General features: G+C 34.4%; 1 protein-coding gene across 5 annotated transcripts in view; it reads right to left on the bottom strand.

Moving 5' to 3' along the window:
- Positions 1-24,107, bottom strand: part of LOC149206392 (cysteine-rich receptor-like protein kinase 2) — a 217,372-nt gene that overhangs the window by 83,575 nt on the left and 109,690 nt on the right. For 2 of the 5 annotated variants that reach the window (XM_089393702.1, XM_089393701.1), the window contains exon 3: positions 11,039-11,140. The exons of 2 other annotated variants lie outside the window; for them this stretch is intronic. In XM_089393702.1, the coding sequence (XP_089249828.1) occupies positions 11,039-11,140 (102 nt within the window). Of the gene's footprint in view, positions 1-11,038; positions 11,165-11,254; positions 11,607-24,107 lie in introns of those variants that run through there. One more of the 5 variants, XM_089393703.1, reaches the window with a different exon arrangement.

Raw genomic sequence — 24,107 nt, forward strand, 5'->3', positions numbered from 1 at the left:
GGAATGAAAGCATTGAAAATTTTGGTGTATTTCTCCAAATTTTGTAGATGGTAAATTGGGTAAACCATTAGCCCTGATTATGGGCTCTCACCCTAAGGGAATCAAAGAGATTCAAATTCGTGATCAACAACAACTAGCAACAATATCAAAGAACTTCATGCCTGGCTCTAGACCACTTGAGCTAACCCTTGGGGCTATAAAATATTGGGCATTGGATACTACTCATGAAGAAGAATGTTTCTCCCCCTCTCGTTTTGAAGGAAAGAGAGAGGTTGTTGGTAATGGTTTGGCTCTTAATATAGACTCACTTAAGAGTGCAACATAGTTTCTCTATTCTAGAGAGTAAACATATTAACTTACCACACTTGAAGCTAGGTGGGGGGATAACAATTATTTCGCCCAACCACTTAGGCCATGCTTAATTGACAATTTTCTATTGCTCCTACGGTTGATAATAATTATATTAATATCAAACATGTTAACCAATTAGTAATTCATGAGTCAAATATAATTGAAAAGGTAGGCTCATGGAATGAAAAACTATATGACATAATTAGTTTATTACTTAACATTAGAGAAAAATATTTTTATATCACAATTCGCTATTACATCCTTTTTTTTATGACAATGACATAACTCTAGGTTCATCATTGGTGGAATCACTAGAGACCATATTAAATATGAAGATTTTTTTTTTACATTCTCCTAGAAGGAAAAAAAGATAACATTATTGGATGTTACATTTGTCAAATTTAGTAATATTAGAATACATCACACATAAAAAAACAAAAAAACAAAAAAAACAAAAAAAAAAAACAAAAAAACAAAAAACAAAAATACGAAAAAAAAAAACAAAAAAATAAAAAGAAAACAAAAAAAACAAAAAAAACAAAAACAAAACAAAAAACAAAAAAAAAAAAAATTATTGCCTCGAAAATCATAGTCAAAAATTTATCATACAAATTAAGAAGTTAAAAGGTGAAAATAAATTGTTGAAAGACAAGTTAGAACAACTTATCAAGAATGAAGCATCAACGTCTTCAAGTGAAAAATTCCAAGTTGAGAAAAAGGGAACATCATGACTCAAGAATACCTAGTTTAGATAAAGACATACTCGCATGTTGGAGTACAAATGATGGCTAATGCGAGATCAATGTAAGAGGAAAATAAAGCCCTATAATTAAATCAAGTAAATATTACAAACAAACTACGTTAATTTCGAGGTATAAGGACACCTTATCAAAGTTAAAATCCAAAGAACATGTATCTTAACGAGTCAATGTATCAACATCTCTCAAATGGAAAGAGTTAATGTATCTTCTAATGAATATTAATATTGGTATCATTAAGACCAATAATAACAACTAATCCTGGGAATATTATAAGCATAATGTTCTGCAAATAACCAAATTATGATGGTTAAATTTTCTTACAATTTAATAATTCTACTCAGAGGTTCATGTCATTTCATATCATCAACTATGACAATTTAAGGAATAGATTCATACAAAGACATTATAACTAGAAAAAAACAAACATAAAACCTTTTCATAAATATCTTTTAAATATAAAGAATTTCTAAAAGAAGGGCAATATAAAAGACATAATTGTATAAATATAAATAACAATAACAATAATTAATGAAGAGGCACTTTAAATGAAAGGATATGTCTCTTAGTGGAAAGGAATCACGTGTAGGCATATATATGGGGCTCTCATTTGTAATCATTCATCCTATCATATATCATATATTTTAGTCAATATATTATTTTATCCACATGAATTTTTTTACATCATTCCATTTTTTTGTTTTTTAGACTAGCTTGATTCATCACATCCCTATCCTTCTCTTTCACGTAGGACATCTACCCATTCTTTCTCTTCTACTTCTTACCTTATGTTGCAATACATATCATGTTCCTTAAGGTACTTCCAACACACTCCTTGTCCATTTGATGGCTCTCTCTAAGTTTTCTAACCACACTTTTTTCTTTATTATCACATTGAATATAGACAAAACCTTTAAGCTACATTAATACCATCAATTTCTCTTTAAGGAATTGGTCAACACCATTGATTATTCTTTATGAAAGCAAACACTCCATAAGCCATGCTTTATAGAATCTAATTCTCAATATATCTCTATATAATTATACTCGTGTATATATACTATTAATCTTAACAATAATAATGCATGAAGATGAGAAATGAAAATACATGAAAGTCAAAATAGAAATATGTAATACAATAGCTATAGCTACATTACTTTGTTGCATTAATTATCTTTTGGAAAAAAAAACAACTTATTCACAATATTTAATTCATACTGAACATAGGAAATAAACATTAGTGCATCTCAAAGAAACTATGATGAATGCTCATAGTACTATTTTTCTTCCCCTCTCCAAAAGGTGATGTTCACAAAGCAAAGTTAAGTAACTATTTATTATGAAATAAACTATATATTTTTAAAATATTAATCAAAAGATTTAATCTCTTTTAGTACTTTCATAAATTCATAATTAAAATAGATCTAGACCGATTAAATTATTAAAAAATAATAACATAATTATTAGCTTTATTATTTTAATTTAATTTAATTAAGTGAAAAATTTTTAATTAATAAATATAATTATTAATCTTTTATTTTATTTTTTAAAATTTTATTTGTATGTAGTTGAACTAAATCAAAATATTTATATAATATAACTCCGTATTAAAATAAAAATACCTCTCCAAACAATAATTTTGCTAATTTTCTCTTTTAATAATTATATAAAAAAATTATATATAATAATAATATAAAAATGCATGTGTACTCTATCAACCAACATAATAATACAAACAATTATATTAATAACAAAAAGTTACAATAAATCTTTACATTGTGATAAAATTACACACAATCCCATAGAAACGAAAGTGCTATCGAACAATAATGACCGAATTAGAGTACAATGATTTTCTAATAGACTTTTCCTAATAATAAATAAATTATCTGAGTATAATAAAATACAATCATTATGATTTGAACATTTTTTATATTTCTATATATTTTAGCAGTTTATAATATTTTAATATATTTATTTTTTAAATTAATAACTGAAATTAGAAATAAATTTCATTCTGAATTTATTTTATTATTCATTTATCATAAATAATAATAATAATATATATATATATATATATATATATATATATATATATTAATTTCTATTGGTTTATTTCTAAAATATTTTGGAAAAAAGAATTTGTCTCTTTTAGGATATTAGGAGAAGATGAAAAGCACTTTTCTTGGATTGTCATGTCTTTACTCACATTGTTATTTTTTTCAAAACATTTTCCACACTATCAATTTTCTTAACTTGTTAAGTTCCAAAATTATAATTTTTTCCAAATATTTATTTACCTTTTTTTTTTATCATAAAAATAAAATATTAAAAGAATCTTATTTTATCCCTTACTTTCTTAAAATACGATAAACCATATTAATCTTAATAAAAAATAACCATCAAACACCAGGAAGGATTAAAAATTCATAATAATTCTTAAATTTTAAATATATCATTATATAACATCTTTTTCACCAATTTCACATGCCAACCATTATACTGGTCAATCTTATATCTTTCACAATTAATATGCTTCAATACTTATCGTATTCCTATATCCAAAACTCTCACATTATATATTTCTTTATAAAGTTCTCTTTTGCTTTGCATTCATAATTATATATATTGTCCTTCTTGTTTGTATAGCTATTATTTCTGATATGTATTACTTTTTAATAAATAGTTTGGATATTACAAAAAGTCTTATATTTAACATTTATTAATATTTACATGGAATTGTATTTATCGATAAAAAAAATTATGCAGTAAAGATATGTTTTTATATTTATAATAATTTATATTTATGTTTATATACAATTTTTTATATTTTACTATTAAATATTTGATTTAAAATTTTTTTATATACATAGAAACTTATATTTAAATTAGAGGTATTTATTCATATTTATCTTTTGTTTAGTATTTAATTTTTATCATTATAAGTAATCATTACATGAGTTATTTGTCTATATTTTTTTAATGATTATTTGTTAGTCGATTTTTAAAAATCAGTTTAACTAAAATAGCTCCTAAATTATTGTGTGGTTGAGATTATTTCTCAATTAATTTTTCTACATAAGGTATGTAATTTATCTTAATGAATAAATTGTTGTATAGATATGTGATATTGTATGATGATAATAACATATGCATAATAGTTTGTGTGTGCAATATTTTTATCATAGTATTATATCTAGTCTAGGTGCCACACCCTCACAAGAGAGCCTAAGCCTATATAAGAAAATTGTGACTCCTCTATTCTAGGTGTAGATTAGATTAACATAGGTGTGTGAAGAGTTTCTTGTTCCTATGCCATGCATTAACTAAAGTGTGGGAAGTTTTCATCCTCAATAGAAATTGCACAAGAACTTATATATAAACAAATAATTGTGTGGATTGTGGAGAGTTGCACATGGAATACTACCCATCAAAACAATAAATATTGAAGGATTGCGTCTTGGCACAAGTTCTAGTGAATCTTTGACACAACTATTTACACCTGTTACCCTACCTACTAGTGGAACCTCAAGAAGTATCTTGGCTCGCTGCACTCCTACACATTAACAGGTGCATAAGTGACAGTCATGTGAGCTTACAAAAGGAGGATTGGTTGGCTTAATTGAACATTCATATTGATGGAATTATGTCACAAGTTTTCAATAGGTAAAGGAATCCAATAGCTAGTTGGCCTCACTAAAATATTACACTAAAGCAAATGGTGATGACTATGCTACATCATGTTAATTACACATTTTTGTAATGATTCAGTCTCTGGTTTTTAATGGTTTGATTAGTGGCTATAAGGAGGCTACATGACATAATATCTAAGGTCAAATGTTATTCGTTTATCATTTTACAAACATATTTCATACTGTTGTGCTATAAAATAGTCTAGAGCCTCTTCTTATTTTCAATCTTTAGTGTGAAAATTATAGCTATAAAAGTATATAAAGATGTGGGCCTACTCTCTTAGTGATTCTTTCATTGTTCCCATGAGATGAATCAAGTTACATGGATTTGAAAAATATCCCTTAATCTTTATTGGCATATTGATTTTTGAAGAATAGGATGGTACAGTATGCTGAATATGTTAACTTGCTCTGCCATGTGAAAGGAAGGTCAATTAAAAATTTCTTGGTTGTTGTGTAGTTATATTGTTTTTTTAGTAAGAAATTTTTGTTACATTTATCTTTTGTTTGCAAAATAAATAATGATCAATCCTCAAAAAGAGATGATATAGGTTATAGTGTAATAATGAATCAGATACATTCAATATCTATACTCTTTTCCTAGATAAATTAAAAGTATAGCAGATGGTACCCATGTATCTCAGTGAATGGAAATATGGCTATAAAATGATTAATAGTTCAGTCATTACAAACAATTGATTTAATGGTCGGAAGCATTTGTGTCTTCAAGGAATCAAATGGAAGTAAAACTTAGTAGGATTGTTTTCCAGTTAGTTTCGAAGAAGTGTATCTAGGGAAGGATGCCTCATTAGTTGTAAATACTTGCATGTGGATTATATTGTACTACTGAAGTTATGAGATAACTTGTGGAACAATGTTTAGTAATTGAATTTGGGATATCGTTGATTTGGGAATTCAGGGAGATGGAAATTCGAGAACATGGGAATTCAACTTGGGAGGTACACCTTTGCTAGGGTTAGGAGACAACTTGATGGAATTCAATCTATAATATTTCAAAGTGATTAGAGATGTTGACAAAGATTTTACCAAACCGAGATCAATGACAAGTATCGGTAAGAGAGAGTGTTGGAGATATCAACTCTTGCTTGTCTTGTGTTTAATATGTGATATTCTTCATCATATGCAATCTTTAAGTGAGTAGTTTTCTTATATTGCTTAGGAGATTGTTTATTATTTGGATTTAAGATATTTGGTCCAACTAATATAGCTCCTAAATTAGTTAGTAGTGGAAATATTCTCTCAATTAACTAGATTATTTTCCTAATATAAATAATCTATATTAATGCATAGCTTGTTATATAAAAATGTAATACTGTATAATGATAATAATATATGTAGAATAACTTGTATATATAATAATTTATATATTTGTATTCATATGTATTATATCACATCTTTCCATTATAATTGTACTGAATTTTAAAACTTATTTCCATACTCTCTTGTAAGGTAAAATATTTTAAAAGAAAGGCTAAGGACATAGGTTCGTTGCCACTAGCATATATTGTGTATAGATATATTGTGTATAGGTAATAATACAATATTTTAAAAGAAAGGCTAAGGAAATAAGCTCGTTGCCACTAGCATATATTGTGAAAGGCTAAGGACATAGGTTCGTTGCCACTAGCATATATTGTGTATAGGTAATAATACAATATTTTAAAAGAAAGGCTAAGGAAATAGGCTCGTTGCCACTAGCATATATTGTGTATAGGTAATAATACTTTGTATATAAACTTATAGAAATCATGTGACATGAAAACCCAAAGAAGCGGTGATGTCCCCAAGCGTCAAACATGTATTCCCTAATACGTAAAAAAAACCATCCCAAAATAACCCAAAAAACATTGGATTTTCACTTTTATTTTTTTCTTTGGATTCGAGAAGTGAATGGTAAAAATTACATTTTCAAAAAGAATCCTGGTAAGGGGATAATTCAAAGGAACTACTTTTCCTCTACCTAGATATAGAAAACTAACCATTCCTATGTTTAGGTGATGAATCAAAAAATTTGTCCCCGTGCACAATTGGGTCGATATGAACAGTACTTGGGGAAACACACACCATCTTTTTATGGGGATTTGTGGTTATAGCACAATGAATAGGCTCCCATCTTTAGGCCTGATAGCTTTATAGGAATATTGAGCAAATAAAATGATGAATTCAAGCAATAGATACAAAGATGAAACAACTACCTTAACTAGACAACATCCCTCAGTTTTAACCTATTTTTTCTTTCTTCCATGTGTGTTGAAGAGTGTAATAATTTTTATTCTTCAACACTAAGTTGAACATACGATACAAGTTAACATAAAATTATTTCCAACCAACTTCGAGAGATTCATAGACATTATATTGAGATGAAAATGATGCAGATGAGGTGGTCTTGTGGAACTTTCGTCTTTATTAGTTTTTTTAATAATCTGGGTAAGTACACTAAACAGAAATACACGAGCGATTTGGGCTGAGTGAAGGTGAGGTATTCCTTGATCGTGAAAGTAAAGTCTAGACCCATGGTGAATGGTTCAATAATATGGGGATTAGATCAAATCGAGATTCTACGGCTATACGAGGGGTGAAACTATAATCTTTCTTAGGAAGGATTATACGCTTTAAAGGGTTAGAATCAAAATCTTTGCTTATTTTTTCCTTTCTTTTTTCAGGTAAATAAACCAAGATTATGTTACTCGAGAAAAATTAAAGCATACACTATATTTGATTTCCACTAGTACGTCACTTAGGAAATTAGACTAATAAGAAAATAATGGATATTTTTCCCATTTATACTATCTGAAATAAATATGAAAACTGAAAAGATAATATAGCTTAAAACCATTTAACATTTTGCATGGTAATTTTGAACTGACAATATATATTATTGCAACTAAGTTTTTACTATCATATGTAAGAAAAAATTAGTAAGAAGCCATATATTTCAATGGAGAATTGACTTGAATGTTGTCAAGTATATCACCCTCCTCCTTAGAGGTGGATAACTCAAGGTCTGTTAGTGTTTTAGCAAGGATCAAGACTTTGTTCATAAACCTCTCAGTATGTCGTCGCATTTTGTCAATGCATTAGATAATTTCTTATCGTTCCACTAAGATTTTCCCATTATAGTTTTCAATTGCCAATAGATATTCATTGTTTTCATATACCTTATCTATCAAGTTTTGGTATTTCCAATATTTGGTACCAAACTTGTTACCTCCTCTTTGAATTTTATGTCAGTGATAAAGAGTCATTTAATTTTGACTTCTCACTCTCCTTTTTCAATTTCCTTGTCTATTAAAGGAGGGGTAAGCCAAACATAAATAATAGTAGATTTCTCTGCCACAAGATGGGCCCTCGAACTGCAAGGGGGATACAACATTTATTCCCTATGTGATTATTAATATGACTATGATGAACCATTGTGACTAATTGACCAACATAAGGTAAGGGAAGTGAAAAGGGAGAGAAATGAAAGCATAGAACACCAAAGGAACGATAAAACAAATGTCCTTGAGAGGATATAGGGTGTAAAGAACATAACAAAGAGAGTAAGGGAAAAATTCTCATTCGAGGGAAATCCAAGAAGAGACTCCAAGGAGAAAATCCTAACAAGTAAAAGAGAGAGGCCTTGACCAAGCCAAAATCAAAGGAAATAGAAAGACAATTGAGAGAACTGGACATAGTAACATAGAAGCCCTTTAGCTTAAAGAAATCCTAGAATAAAGACTAAAGAAAAAGAGAAACAAATGAAGAAACGTATGATGGTCAGAGAGAAAATAGAGGGAACCGCCTGGTTTTAGATGAGCGAGTTAAATTTCTTTGAAACTAAAACCATGGCCTCTGTGCCAACCTCTCATACCCTGATCCTATATTGACCTCTTGGGGAACAACATTTGATGCCTTGGAGAAGGCCAAAGTGCCCATCCCTTGATTTTTATATTTGCTACTTTGTTATATATGGTATCAATATAGAGAGACTCCTTCTTAAATAACCCTTTCACCCATGAAGTTATGCTTGGAAAGAAAGAAAAAATGACATTAAACTATCAATCTTCAACAAGCATCCAATTAATATACAAATGACACTAAACATCTCGATGTGTGGGTTGTGTTTCTTCTGAATATTTTTGTGTTCTTGCTCTAGATTTCCAATCCATGCCATGAAAATAGTTTGGATGAGCACCTTCTCAACAAAATGATGTTTTATAATGGAGCTAACCACCATATCAAAAAATAAAATGTTGAACATTATGTTGTGATGAAGTTCCTAGTGCACATTGAAGAGAATTGAATACATGTTCCAAGTAGATGGCTACCTAAACCCCCATCACCTTTTCCCATCACATCCCTTTAAATCTCCATTACTACTTATGACTATCCCTCGGTGTGGGGAGGTTATCCTCCGCCACAATTCATGGGCATTGTGTTTTGAATGGCTCAATGATATTGTCATTCCACTAAGTGCGTAGGGAGAGATTGGTATATTTATTGTCTTCATTTTCAGATTTATCGACAAGTTTGTTTTCAACCCTTTTCACTTGTTTAATTGTTGAAGTATAAAGTGTGTGAATTTTCTCTAGGACTCCTAGCCTCCATCTGACCTCCAACATATTGAAACTTTTGATGGGGACAAGCCATTTTGTAATGTTTTTGTCATCCCTATTATTAATTGAGAATCCCCTTCAATAATATGATTTCCAAACTCACTCTTGATGGCTACCTATATGCAAACTCTAGAGCAAATAACTCTTCGTCATCCTTGTCATCAATTCTTAAGAAGCTTGCATAGATTTTGAGCAGTGATCCATGCACTCCCTAAACACCCACTAAAACTAGTTTGAATAGGGTTTCATTTAGATTTCTTGTCAAAATTATTTTTAAAGAATCCCCTAGGAGGAGGTGTCCAATGGTTTGGGCGGAGCATTGACGGAGGTAAGGAGTAGAAATTAGAGCAGAAAATGCCAAGGGCTTGAAGAAGTGAGGCCTCTTGTGCATTTTAAGTTTAGTCCTAGGTAGACTAGTTTTATGCAAGAACTAATTCTTTAATATTATCTCAATTCTTTTCCAAATGAAATCTTTTGAGGTTGAAAGGTGTTCAATGATTCTTCTATCTCTCCTACCAATCTCCCATACAATAAACCCTAGAAGCAATTCCCAGTCCTTGTTGACGATTGTATGAGAAAATGTTGTGCTTTGCTAGCTTGCTATTATGAGATCTATGCTATTACTCAATTGATTTGATTGTAAAAATATTAGCAGCTTCGCAAAAAAGACTAGAACAAAACAACAATTGAGTAAAAAGTTAGCATCTTTTAATTTATCTTTTTTATGTATGAGCAAAGACCCAATACTTAAAATCCCCTTCTTTGTAAATGGTCCCAACTTAAAAATTTTCCATAAGTTAATAGCCTTAGATATCAGAAAACCTTATAAAATTGGCATAAATATAAAGATTGTAAACTTCTAAAGATATATTTAGCAATAGATTTCGAGTTATATTTACCATTATGTTTGTACCCTCAACACAACTTCTTAAACTCACAAAAACTTTCAAACTTTAAATTTAAACTCGTTGATACTTCCGAGCCTTAAACTTTTAGAGATATACTTAAAATACCTTCTTTGTAAATGGTCCCAACTTAAAATTTTTTCATTAGTTAATAGCCATAAAAATAAAAAAAACTTATAAAATTGGCATAAATATAAAAATGGTAAACTTCTAACAATATAGTATATTTGTACCCTCAACACAACGGGTTAAACTCACATAAACTTTCAAACTTTAAATTTAAACTCATACTTCCAAACCTTAAACTTCAAAAAATATACTTAGCAATAGGTACTCGCACATACTTCCAAAACATAATATTTACATCGTATAAATATTATTAAACTCATACAAACTTTCAAATTTTAAATTTAAACTGGCCCATACTTCCAAAACCTTAAAATTTACATACTATAAAGATTAAAATGTAAAATATTACTCTATTCTAAATATAGATGATGATAAATACAGTCATGTACATTCATCTTTCCTCAATTTTCACATTTTTGCTAGTATTGTTGCAGAGATGGATTTCATGGCTGATTTAAAACATCGCTTATAGATTTTATTTCTAATTAATAAAATGCTTAAATATCCGTAAAAGAGATTCATTTTTCACTCTTTTAACTATGATTTTAAAATCACTTATTCATTTTTTTTTAAAATCATCTTACCTGGAAGCGATTTCCTATGGCTGGGATTAGTAACTTTCCGTTTCCAAAATACAACCAACCCAATCAAGACCACCGCAACAACCGAACCACCGATGCTCAATCCCAACACTTTGGGGAGACTTTTTCCTGCAGCGAACAATAATTGGCATCACTATACTGAATTAGCAAAGGCTTTTCAGATTTTCCTAGTGATCTAAATATGTATGACAATATTACCTTGTGTTGGCCTCGATGCTGGTATAGAAGGACCACTTTTATTTCCACTTCCATTTAGGGCTTTGAACAGAGGCATACCATCATCGTAAAACTTGTAGCTGTCATAACGAATTGCGCAGTTCTCGAAGATGGCGAGTCCTTGGCGAGTACCATTTGGGCAGGAGACCAAATAATCGTACAAAATGTTTAGGCACTGACTACACCGATTCATATTAATTATTCTCAAACATTCAGCCAGAGAATAAACCCCATGATCACTCAATAAACCCCATGATCACTCAGTACACTGTAACCCAGAGAACTGGACACAGCATTATCGATAAGCCTCTGCAAAAGAGAGGCAGTTTTCCAATCCTTGACACCCCTTGCCTCTGTGCCGTTTACTTTAATGTTATCGCACAACGCAAAGATCCAAAACGCATCCACTGAGAAGATCTGCGTGGCATATTCCAAAAGGCATCCACTGAGAAGAACGTTTCCGTAACTGAGACTTCCATTACAATAAAAATCTAAATACTCTGTAGCTTTTGAAACGCATCCCCGACAAGCAGAGGCATTCAGATCTCCCCTACACTGAGTAAAACCGAACATCTTTTCTCCATTCTCTCCATAACTGAAATCACTGTAGCCCGTCTTGTTAACATTGTCAAGCACTGAATTGATAACCACCTTCAAGTTCCTTTGCAGAGCACTTCCTTTCGTGATCCTATCGTTACTGCACCGGTGTGTCAGGTAATCTGTAGGACTATCGGACGGAGGTAATGAGTGTATGAAATCGAAAGTCAATGGCAATGTTAGTAGAAAGAGCATTAAGGAGACAGAGAACTTGGGTTTTGCAGTGAAAATGAAGTGAATAATTGCCGCTGTGTAATTACAGACCATGTTGGAGGAAGTGGCCATTCTGTAATTGGAATCAATCTGCGAAACACTTGAAAGATTGTCAGAGCCGCCTTTCCTTTATGAAGATGGGTCCGGTGGAAAGGGAAGAGAAGATTGGACTACCGTGTTGAAGCGGTTAACCCTAGATGAGAGTTTCTTGGAGGTTCGATGTGGATAAGATATTGGGACATGGTTTGAATATTTTTCAATGTGAGGTTGATAAAGTTGAAAATAATTAATATTATTTTGTATTGATGGAGAAATGGTTATATTAGTTGTAACGGGCAACGGCTAAGCAGCCATATATTGTGTATTAAATGCTGGCCCATCTATGTATGTCAAGCAAGTCATGGGGGCACATACATAACCATGGAACGGGACTCCGGCGGCCACCTTGCGTTTCCGGTGACGAACGCGGGACCCACCAACCGCGGGCCCGCCCCGTCTCGTTCTTTGACAACAGCGAACTCCCCGCGCGCCAAAACGCTATAGACATACGTTCGAAATTGGTCTGCCTCTGCAACCCGGATTGACGCTGCGCAAGAGCGGGGGATCGTTCTGAACTTTCACTGGAGTCGGTCTGCCTCCTCTGCAACCCGGATTGACGCTGCGCAAGAGCGGGGGATCGTTCTGAACTTTCACTGGAGTCCTTGCTTTCCCAGCAACCATTGTAAGATGACGTCTATCCATGATTTTGAAAACAAAAAAAGATTAGTATAACCTCGACATGAAGATTTGTAAGCTGAAATGTTACAACGCCGCTTCCTCTAAAAGATCCATTCCAGAACAGAGCGGTCTTTATAAAAAAAAGTTCTTGAATTCATAAACCTCGAAAAAGAAATTTCAAGTATAACAGAGGATTAAAAAATTCAAAAAGATCAGCAGATTTAAAGAAGCTGGCAATCTCGAATCTTTAACTCAATAACAGTGGAGAGCGCGCTGAAGCTTACATTTTTCAAAAAATCATCAAGAAAACCTTTCCCGAAAGTTCGTGCAATGAGTAGCTACAACTAAGAAAGAACATGCCTGTTGATGTATGAAATCAATTCCTGGCCTCCGAAACCAGAGTAGCATTATATTCATTCTCCTGGGACTTCAAAAACTCCAGTTCAATGATTATCTCTATAATCTTTTTGCTGTTTGATAGTCCTTTATTGTCCATTACCTCAAAGTCTGTTTGCATCTGTGAAAGAGTGGGCTCCAAATTTCTCTTTTCATCATTCCACAAATGTCCATGTTGTTCAATTTGTCTTAATAAATCCTGAATCATTTCCTTGGATTCATTCAACTGAATCATTTCCTGCACAGAGGCATTTTTCACACCTTCCTCGCACAGACAGAAAACACCATGAATTTTTTTTTAATTTGAAACTAATCATTTCAATCAGTCTCCTCCAATAGCTCTATTCACGCTGGTATACAGCGTCCAAAACAACCCAAAATTTTATATCCAACCCTTAAAATGCACATTCATAAAATTTAACTAATCTATTTATTTGACACTAAATCATTTAAATGGGTCTCCTCCAATAGCTCTATTCACATGACACACTGGTATACAAATATCAAACAACATTTCCATCCAGAAATCAACTCAAAATAGGATGAAATTGATTTTGTATCCTGGACTGCAGGTACACAGAAAGTGGATCTCATTTTGTCTGATTATTTCATAGACATAAAATAGCAACAATAATCTTTTCATATTGCATTCTTTTGAAAGAATGCCAATTAGACAAAGGATAACAATTTGACCCGGAAGAATAACTACTCTAGATATGAAAATTTGCATAACAAGACTGCCAGCACTAGTACTTGCAGAGCAGCATTAGTCCATTAGTTCCTCACAGTAGTAACATATTATTTAAGCATGGCAACCAATTGAGGAGAAACTTCAATAATAGGGTTGGGTCTTCAGAATATAAACCCATGTCATGATGCATATTTATCACACAACAAGCTTCAGCAGTCAACCCTGTACATCAATTGCTGCAATATATAGCACCAACTATCAAAAAAATAGGCGTTTTTGGCCTAAGCAGCCCAGACATTTCAATGTGCTGGATCCATTGGTTAAGGAGGTGATACTGATATTTCCTTCACCTATGTGACCTATTTTACATTTTGATCCATGTGGCATTCACCCCTTTAGGCTTTGGTAGAATAGCACTTATAAGACAAACCAATACCTATCACCCAAACAACTTAGCAGACATTTTTCCATTTCAGAGATGTGTCACATTTAAGGTAATGTTCCACGTGCATAATTCCATCCAAACATCTGGTTCATGAAAATATGAAAAAGCCATGTTTGTGTGTCCATGGTCTGTGTGTATTGAAATGCTAGGAGTCTTGGTCCTTGGACTAACCCTCTTGTCACTAATGTAAGCTCAAGGATGGTTTGAGGCTCTGCGGATTGCTGGATAGTGTAATCCTTAAGTGTGATGGGGCTTGCTGTAGGCAGCGTGTAGGTTATAAAAATATGCCTTTTAGATGCAAGATATCACAAAAAAAAAAAAGAACAGACAATCAGATGGCTAAGTGTCCAAAAAGGTTGCAACAAACAGAAGGAAAATTTTGCATTACCACATACCTGAGTGGTTTCACAAAGTGAGGAAGAAGAGTCTGGTGGGAAAAATCAAAATACCTAGGAAATGAGCTAGTTAGCTCTTCTGCAACAGCATCGATTGAAATCCAGAGGGAAGAATCACCATGGAAGCAAAAGATCTAGGAAAACAAGAGACTACCGAAAAAAGCTATCCAGATGTAATCAGACCATAAATACCTTTGTCAAATTCTCAGATACAATATGAGGAAAAGCTTCAGGCCTTGCAAATTTGTAAAACATTGTTAATAAAAGAGCCAATCAAAGAACATGAACAATTTAATCAATGAAGTTTCCACCCACAAGCTAAAGCCAAAATCCAGGATTGTCTTCATCATTTTTTATAAGCTTTTTCAAATTTTCTAAGTAATGAACAACCTCTGGTCGGGATCATGACCTAGGAGGGTTTGTTGGTAGTCTTGTCGAATTTATTCCTGATTTCATTGTTATTGTGTTTTGCATGCTTTAGATCTGCTGGTCTTACTATGCATTTAGTTCAAGTGTCAGTAGGTATGCCTTTCCAATCAGTTGCCCGGCCCTTGAGATGACCTTGGAGAAGATGGGCACCCAAGAAGGCCTGCAACTTTGTCCCCAAGGTTACTGCAAGGCCATATTTTGGTTTGCATTGTTCATCCTCAAGTTAAAATTTCTTCTGATGAATATAAGGATACTTTATGAAGCAGGCAGCCATAACCTTGTTGGAGAGTTTGTCAGTTGTAACCCCTCTAAGAACATGATCTGGGCTTGGATTATAGAAGCCCAGGATCCATTTGGCTGGCATTTCCCAAGCATGAGAAAACCAACAGGGGGGTTTTTATGTTTAGGTTTCTAATGAATTAACAAAAGTTGTGAGTATCATGCAGTGCAAGGCTGCAAGACCTGGATATGTAGGAATAACCGAGTTATCAATTTGACCAACCTGTTTCTATTGTCAAATCCTGAATACCATATTAAAGACTGCATCCTTACGGTTAAGTTGCAGACTATAGTTCCTGAACCTCAAGCTCTTTAGTAGGCCCCTCTGAAATGGGTTAATTTAGCATTCTGTGAAATTAATCAATTAACAGATTTTAATCCATCTTTTCAATAATAATAACTTTTCAACTGGCCTAAGCTGCCTAATTTATTTGTCTTTCTCAAAACTGAATTAGATCCAATAATATTGGAGCTAATTTTGCAAGTATACTTGCAATATAGTTTGAGAATAGTTATTTGTTTTTGTTTTTTTTCTTATATTTAGGCGATGGAATTTGGGCAAAAAAGATTTCAGGAAATCTTTGTGTAGCAGTGTTTAAATCATGTTTTTGATAATGGAAATGAATTCAGTATCTTTTTTATGATGGAAATGAATTCAGCGTTATCAAAAACCTCTGAAACACAATTTGATAACCTGAATTTATAAAAATCCGTAACAAATTTTATCAAAATATTGAAATTTTCAGGACCAAAACAATCTGACTACTATTTCCAGTGGTTTCCAGTGGTGGAGATGTAGAATGTAGAATGTAAAAATATCTTATTAAAAATTTGCATACTTATATGCTTCGACATAAGAAATTCCAATTCTCCTTTTTCAGGTTTAAAATGGTATTTTGTATACTCATTTGTGTTCAGTAATTTTATCAGTTACAGTATTTTATTGACATTTTCTTACTATTTTTGGAAATGCATTGACATGTGACCAACTGACATTGACAAAATGCAGATCATCCGGTTTTTCCAAATATGAATAGCTTTATGGGTATAACAGGACACTTTATTTAAAATTTCAGTTTATTTTATTTAAAAGTTCAGTTTTCATGTTCTTCAAAAGGTGGATATTTTATCTTGATGTTAGGGTTAGGTTTATTATATTAAAAGTATATATATATATGACCTTTTCAATTTTATAAAGTATATATCTTTTATGCTTAATTTTGCTCCATTTAAATACTAGGTATTATGGATTATATGTGTTTTTGTTAATTTTATTTAGTGGTTAATGTATGGTATAATATTTCAGTGATAGTACATTTAGGTTTTGAAAGGAAAATATTTTCTTGATCTTTTAAATAATAGATTCCTCTCCAACAGACGCTTCAAAAAAACCCTTTTTATTCAACTAATTGAAATAGGTAAGTGTCTTTTGTCTAGTGCTTTCTGAGATATTGAACTTAAGGGCACAAGTAAGGAGACTCTTGGACAAAAAAGAACAAAGTGACTGCATGTAAAATGGCAATCAAATTGAGGAATCTCTTCATATTTTCTCATGTGGGCCTTCTTCAACTGATGAGCTAGTAGGAACTTTCTCGGCTCCAACTCCTTCAGAATAAGGGGTGGAGAATTATGTTTAGTGAACTAGTAGACCTCAAATCAAAATATCCATCTTGGTGATTTCTATGGAACAACTTCTTTGTTATTGTTTGCATGTAAGTCATGCATTTTCATAATGGATGAGACAGTTGGGCCAAAGTACTCAAGACCTCTATATGAGGAAATATGCATGCTTATTTCTTGCTACATGAGGGATGCACTTGGTTTTTATGACTAGGTTGGGTGGACTTCACCCTTCGAGGAAATGACTTCCTTCTAGCACATTCCCAATGTTGAATTCCTCTGATACTACTCATGGAACTCTGGCTCCACCTTACAGTTGGAATTGTTTTTCTTCCCATAACTCTCTCTCAGGCTATAAATTCCAGTTTTCTCTTGTTTATGTCGAATACATTGTCTCTATATCATTGTTGTCTATCTCTTTTTGAGTGCTTGCTTGAATCAATGAGCTAATGTGGTTCATCTGGATTCCAAAATCATCCACTGACCTATTGTCTAAAGGGTCCTCTTTATTTTTCTTTTTTTCTCTGCTACTTGATCCTCTTTAGCCTTTTCGACATCGTCTGCTTCTAAAGAATCAACTCTTCTTCATAAGTCCTGCTTAGCATGTTTTTCTTCTTCTATATGCTTCAAATATAAATGAATGGCACTTAAGATAGGCTTATTGACATTTTCCAAATTCCATGATTTTTCACTGCACTTCTCATATTTATCAAGGAAACTGGATTCCGCACATTCAACATTTTTCCTTTTCAGGGCTTGTTGTAAGGTTGGCATCTTTTCTCCACCATGTCTCCTTTCTTATGTATGCTTGAATTTGATACAAACAATTTGCATTGGATCCTTTAATTGTGAACAATTAATCAATTTTCCCCTATTTATCTCATGTTGACTAGAAAAAATAGATTCTGCATATTCAGTGGCAGGTCTCCACCACACCTATTCCATATCTGATGGGTTCCATTTGATATGTTTCTTTTCATCTAGACAACTAAGCATATGAATGCTTGATAAGGGATCCTTTAATGCTAGAAAATTCAGAGATCCCTCCCCTCTTCTCTCATGTTCATTAGAAACAAAAGCTTCTTTAAATCCATATTGAGTTGCACTCTGGCCATCTTGCATGCTCGATGTATAATGTTCAACATGTTTCTTTCCCTTTGTATTATCAAGCTTTGCTTGAACGTTTGACATATGATCCTTGAGATATGAAAGAGTTATTTTCTCCTTCCATTTATCATGTTTAGGAGGAAACCTTATGTCCAAGAGCTGGTACTTTTCCTTCTAGACCCCAGTGGAACATGTAGGGATGATTTCCTCATGTTTCACTTTAGGAAAACTTATTTCCATATGCTCCTGCCTTTTCTTGTGAACAACAATTGGATGTGAAGGGCTAGTTTCTTAACATACCACTTTTGGAGTAATGAAATTCAAATGTTGCACCTTTTCATTCAGAAGTTTCACTTCTGATCTAGAATGGCTTACCTTGTGAATTACATTTTATGAACATGAATACTTTCTTTATGCACCTTTTTCAATGTGTGTAAATTTTGTTTCCCCTTAAAATCAACACTATTAAAGAGGTAGCATTTGAAACATGAAATTAAAATTAAATGCATACGGAGCTACAATAATATTCGCTCCGAACCACTAGTAGGTTAAGAATAATTAGTTCACCTCAGCAATTGATGTGCAGAGTTGACTGCTGAAGCTTGTTGTGTGATAAATATGCAGCAATTGATGTGCAGGGTTGACTGCTGAAGCTTGTTGTGTGATAAATATGCATCATGACATGGGTTTATATTCTGAAGACCCAACCCTATTACTGAAGTTTCTCCTCAAGTGGTTGCCATGCTTAAATAATATGTTACTACTGTGAGGAACTAATGGACTAATGCTGCTCTGCAAGTACTAGTGCTGGCAGTCTTGTTATGCAAATTTTCATATCTAGAGTAGTTATTCTTCCAGGTCAAATTGTTATCCTTTGTCTAATTGGCATTCTTTCAAAAGAATGCAATATGAAAAGATTATTGTTGCTATTTTATGTCTATGAAATAATCAGACAAAATGAGATCCACTTTCTGTGTACCTGCAGTCCAGGATACAAAATCAATTTCATCCTATTTTGAGTTAATTTCTGGATGGAAATGTTGTTTGATATTTGTATACCAGTGTGTCATGTGAATAGAGCTATTGGAGGAGACCAATTTAAATGATTAGTGTCAAATAAATAGATTAGTTAAATTTTATGAATGTGGATTTTAAGGGTTGGATATAAAATTTTGGGTTGTTTTGGACGCTGTATACCAGCGTGAATAGAGCTATTGGAGGAGACTGATTGAAATGATTAGTTTCAAATTAAAAAAAAATTCATGGTGTTTTCTGTCTGTGCGAGGAAGGTGTGAAAAATGCCTCTGTGCAGGAAATGATTCAGTTGAATGAATCCAAGGAAATGATTCAGGATTTATTAAGACAAATTGAACAACATGGACATTTGTGGAATGATGAAAAGAGAAATTTGGAGCCCACTCTTTCACAGATGCAAACAGACCTTGAGGTAATGGACAATAAAGGACTATCAAATAGCAAAAAGATTATAGAGATAATCATTGAACTGGAGTTTTTGAAGTCCCAGGAGAATGAATATAATGCTACTCTGGTTTCGGAGGCCAAGAATTGATTTCATACATCAACAGGCATGTTCTTTCTTAGTTGTAGCTACTCATTGCACGAACTTTCGGGAAAGGTTTTCTTGATGATTTTTTGAAAAACGTAAGTTTCAGCGCGCTCTCCACTGTTATTGAGTTAAAGATTCGAGATTGCCAGCTTCTTTAAATCTGCTGATCTTTTTGACTTTTTTAATCCTCTGTTATACTTGAAATTTCTTTTTCGAGGTTTATGAATTCAAGAACTTTTTTTTATAAAGACCACTCTGTTCTGGAATGGATCTTTTAGAGGAAGCGACGTTGTAACATTTCAGCTTACAAATCTTCATGTCGAGGTTATACTAATCTTTTTTTGTTTTCAAAATCATGGATAGACGGCAACTTACAATGGTTTCTGGGAAAGCAAGGACTCCAGTGAAAGTTCAGAACGATCCCCCGCTCTTGCGCAGCGTCAATCCGGGTTGCAGAGGAGGCAGACCGAATCTAGTGAAAGTTCAGAACGATCCCCCACTCTTGCGCAGCATCAATCTGGGTTGCAGAGGAGGCAGACCGACTCCAGTGAAAGTTCAGAACGATCCCCCGCTCTTGCGCAGCGTCAATCCGGGTTGCAGAGGCAGACCGATTTCGAACGTATGTCTATAGCGTTTTGGCGCGCGGGGAGGTCGCTGTTGTCAAAGAACGAGACGGGGCGGGCCCGCAGTTGGTGGGTCCCGCGTTCGTCAACGAAAACGCAAGGTGGCCGCCGGAGTCTCGTTCCATGGTTATGTATGCGCCCCCATGACTTGCTTGAGATACATAGATGAGCCAGCATTTAATACACAATATATGGCTGGTTAGCCCTTGCCGTTGTAACGTATCTCTTTAGTTTAGGATTTGTTCCTAGAGTTTAGGAGTTTGTTTGCAACTATCTGATTTCTAGTGATGTACTTATTGATGTAATCTTTCATTCATGAATAGTAGAGTGTACGGAGAGAGTTCTCTTTGTATGAGTGCAGTCTCCAGGTGCAGTACTCACCTGTGAGCTGTAACTCCTTCTTTTTAATTCAAGTCTAATTTTTATCTTGGTATCAAAGCTCAGTGTAGGGACAACCTTAATTTTTTTTTAGGATGCATCATTGATTAGATAACTGTAGTGGTAGTGGAGTATTTGTAGAATCAGGTGGACTGCAGTAACACCTGAAGACGGGTCTCAGATGACTGATCATCTCTGAGCGCAAGAAAGGGTTGGCACGGATTTGTCGCGCACAGTCGCGCGCCATTTTTTAGCAGAAGCAGCCGCTGGCGCGGGTTTTTAACGAACAGACGCGCCCATTGGCGCGGGTTTGAGGGTGATAATCGCGCCAGCGAAAAAGAAAGGGCCATTGGCGCGGGTTTTTAATGAACAGACGCGCCAATTTCGGGCATCGATTTTGTTTCTGGCGCGGATACTTAGCTGTTGAGAAGCGCCAACGCGCCAACCTCTTTCTCTTTGAAAAATCTGCAATTTTTTGCAGATCGGAGTTTCCCGGTGGTGGCACTTTCAATTTGCGGATCTGTTCGGTGGCAGCAGATCGGAGTAGCCCGGTGGTGGCGTGTTGGAGTTCCTGATCTACTCGGTGGTAGCAGATCGGACTTGCCCGGTGGAGGCGTATTGCCCGGTGGTGGCGTATTGAAGTTCCTAATCTACTCGGTGGCAGCAGATCGGACTTGCCCGGTGGTGGCGCATTGGAGTTCCAGATCTGTTTGGTGGCAGCAGATCGGACTTGCCCGGTGGAGGCGTATTGCCCGGTGGTGGCACATTGAAGTTTCGGATCTGTTCGGTGGCAACAGATCGGACTTGCCCGGTGGTGGCGCATTGAAGGTACAAGTTTTTTTTTCAGCAAAACAGAGGTTCAGATCTGGTATAAGTCAATATGAATAACAGTTTAGAATCGTATCTCCACGAGTCTGGCAAACTCGATGGATCAAATTTCAACAACTGGAAATTCAAGATGCAGACTTTGCTTGAAAGTGCAAATGCGTGGGCGATCGTCACAGGAAATGAGCTGAGAGCAGGAACAACGACACAAGAACAAGATTGGGATAAAAGGGAGACAAAAGCAAAGGTCATATTGAAGATGTCCGTCAAGGACAATGTTATCCCTCATATTAGAGACTGTAAATCGGCCGCTGACATTTGGACAACAATCAAAAACCTGTACGAGACGCAGAATACAAACCGTGTCTTGTCACTTAAAGGCAAGCTGTTTGCATTGAAGATGGAGGAGAATGAGTCCGTTGCTGGATTCATTGCTCGAGTCAAAGACCTGAGTGATAGATTGGGAGCTATCGGAGAGAAAGTTTCTGATTCAGATCTGGTCACGCTCACATTGAACAGAATGATTGATGAATACCAGACGTTCATCACAGGGCTGTCAGCAAGGGAGAAAGCCCCTTCATTTGAAGAGCTGACAAGGATCCTGCTACAGGAAGAAGAGTGACAACAAAATTTTAAAACTCAGAGCAATGACCTTGCCCTGATGGAAAAAAGGAGGCAGTACAGAGGGAAGCAGTACCAGCACCAACAACCACAGCAGCAGCAGAAGAAAGGGGCCAACACATTTCAGAAGAGACCGTTTAAAGGTATGTCTGCTAATGATTTTCCCATCAAGAAATGTTTTTACTGTGGAAAACCTGGTCATCAGATTAGAGAGTGTTATAAGAGGCAGGCAGATGAAGGAAGAAACAAACAGAGAAAACATAAGGGTTACTTTGTTGGGGAAGAAGAGGACCACAGCCACGAACTTCGACTATTTACTATCGATTGTGCTCTTTCAGCTTCAAAGGGAGATGAGGACGACATATGGTATGTCGACTCTGGCGCATCCTCACATATGACTGGTAAGAAGGACTGGTTTGAATTTCTTGAAGAAACTTCATGTGGGTCGAAAATCTATTTAGGAGATGATAGTGGATATGAGATCAAAGGACATGGTGACATTCTTGTAAAGTTACCTAGCGGTGACATTAGACATCTTAAAAATGTATTGTATGTTCCAGGAATTAAGAAAAATTTGGTCTCTGTCTCAATGATTACTGATCAGGATATGCAAGTTCAATTCTTTAAGAATAACTGTGTCATTAAGGATAGCCAGATGGAAACAGTTGCAAAAGTAGTGCACGTGGGGAGCCTGTACAGATTAGATGCAAAGAGTATGCCACAACAAGCAATGGTTGCAGCTGGATCAACAGTCGAAGATCTCTGGCATCAAAGATTCAACCATCTTAATCTGCAAGACCTCATCTTACTTCAGAGAAAAGGTATGGTTGATGGACTACCTGTTTTTCATAATGTTAAGCTGGATTGTGATGGATGTGCATTAGGGAAAATGCATAGAGAAGAGTTCCCTTTGCATGTTAACAGAAAAGAAAGAGACATTTTAGAACTGGTGCATACAGATATTTGTGGACCTATGCAAACTAGGTCATTAGGAGGAGCATATTACTTTCTCTTATTTACAGATGATTGCACTAGATATTCATGGATATACTTTCTGAGTAAAAAGAGTCAAGCCTTTCAGTATTTTAAAGAGTTTAAATCTATGGTAGAGAACCAGACAGGAAAAATGATAAAAATTCTCCGCTCAGATCAAGGGGGAGAATATAGGTTGGGAGAGTTCATGAATTTCTGCAAGCATCATGGGATTGTGCAACAGTTTACAGTGCCACACACTCCACAGCAGAATGGAGTGGCAGAACGAAAGAACAGAACTCTTGTGGAGTGCGCAAGGAGCATGCTTCAAGGTAAGGGTCTATCAAATGGTCTTTGGGCAGAAGCTATTAACACTGTTGTATATTTAAAGAATAGGAGTCCTACTAGATGTTTAGGCTTCAAAACCCCTTTTGAAGCATTGTTTGGATTCAAACCAGCAGTTAGTCATTTAAGAATATTTGGGTCAAAAGCTTATGCTCATATACCTAAGGCAGATAGGAAGAAGTTAGACCCCAAAGCCCTGAAATGTATATTTGTTGGATATGGCACTGAGTTCAAGGCATATAAGTTATATAATCCTGTGACTCACAAGGTTTTTGCAAGCAGAGATGTCATATTTCATGAACAGGTTGAAGAAGGAAAGGAGGATTCTAACAGTGATTGCCACATTCCATTGCTTATAGAAGAAAACAGTGAGGAAGATGAAGAGCAGGAGCAGAAACAAGAAGAAGAAGTAACAGATAATGTAATCAATGATGATGCAAGCGCTGAAATAGACAGAGTTGAGGTAAGTCCCCTACCAAGGAGATCAGGTAGGAAGACTCGATTACCTGCTAAATTGAGAGACTATGCTTTAATGTCAAATATTTTAAACATTGTAGAACCTGCAAATTATGAGGAAGCAAGTAAATCTGATGCATGGAGGGCTGCAATGTGTGA

This window comes from Pinus tabuliformis, chromosome 1_2 (genome assembly GCF_031772625.1).
Source record: "Pinus tabuliformis cultivar Carrire ecotype Pingquan chromosome 1_2, CPIR1, whole genome shotgun sequence".
Taxonomy (NCBI): domain Eukaryota; kingdom Viridiplantae; phylum Streptophyta; class Pinopsida; order Pinales; family Pinaceae; genus Pinus; species Pinus tabuliformis.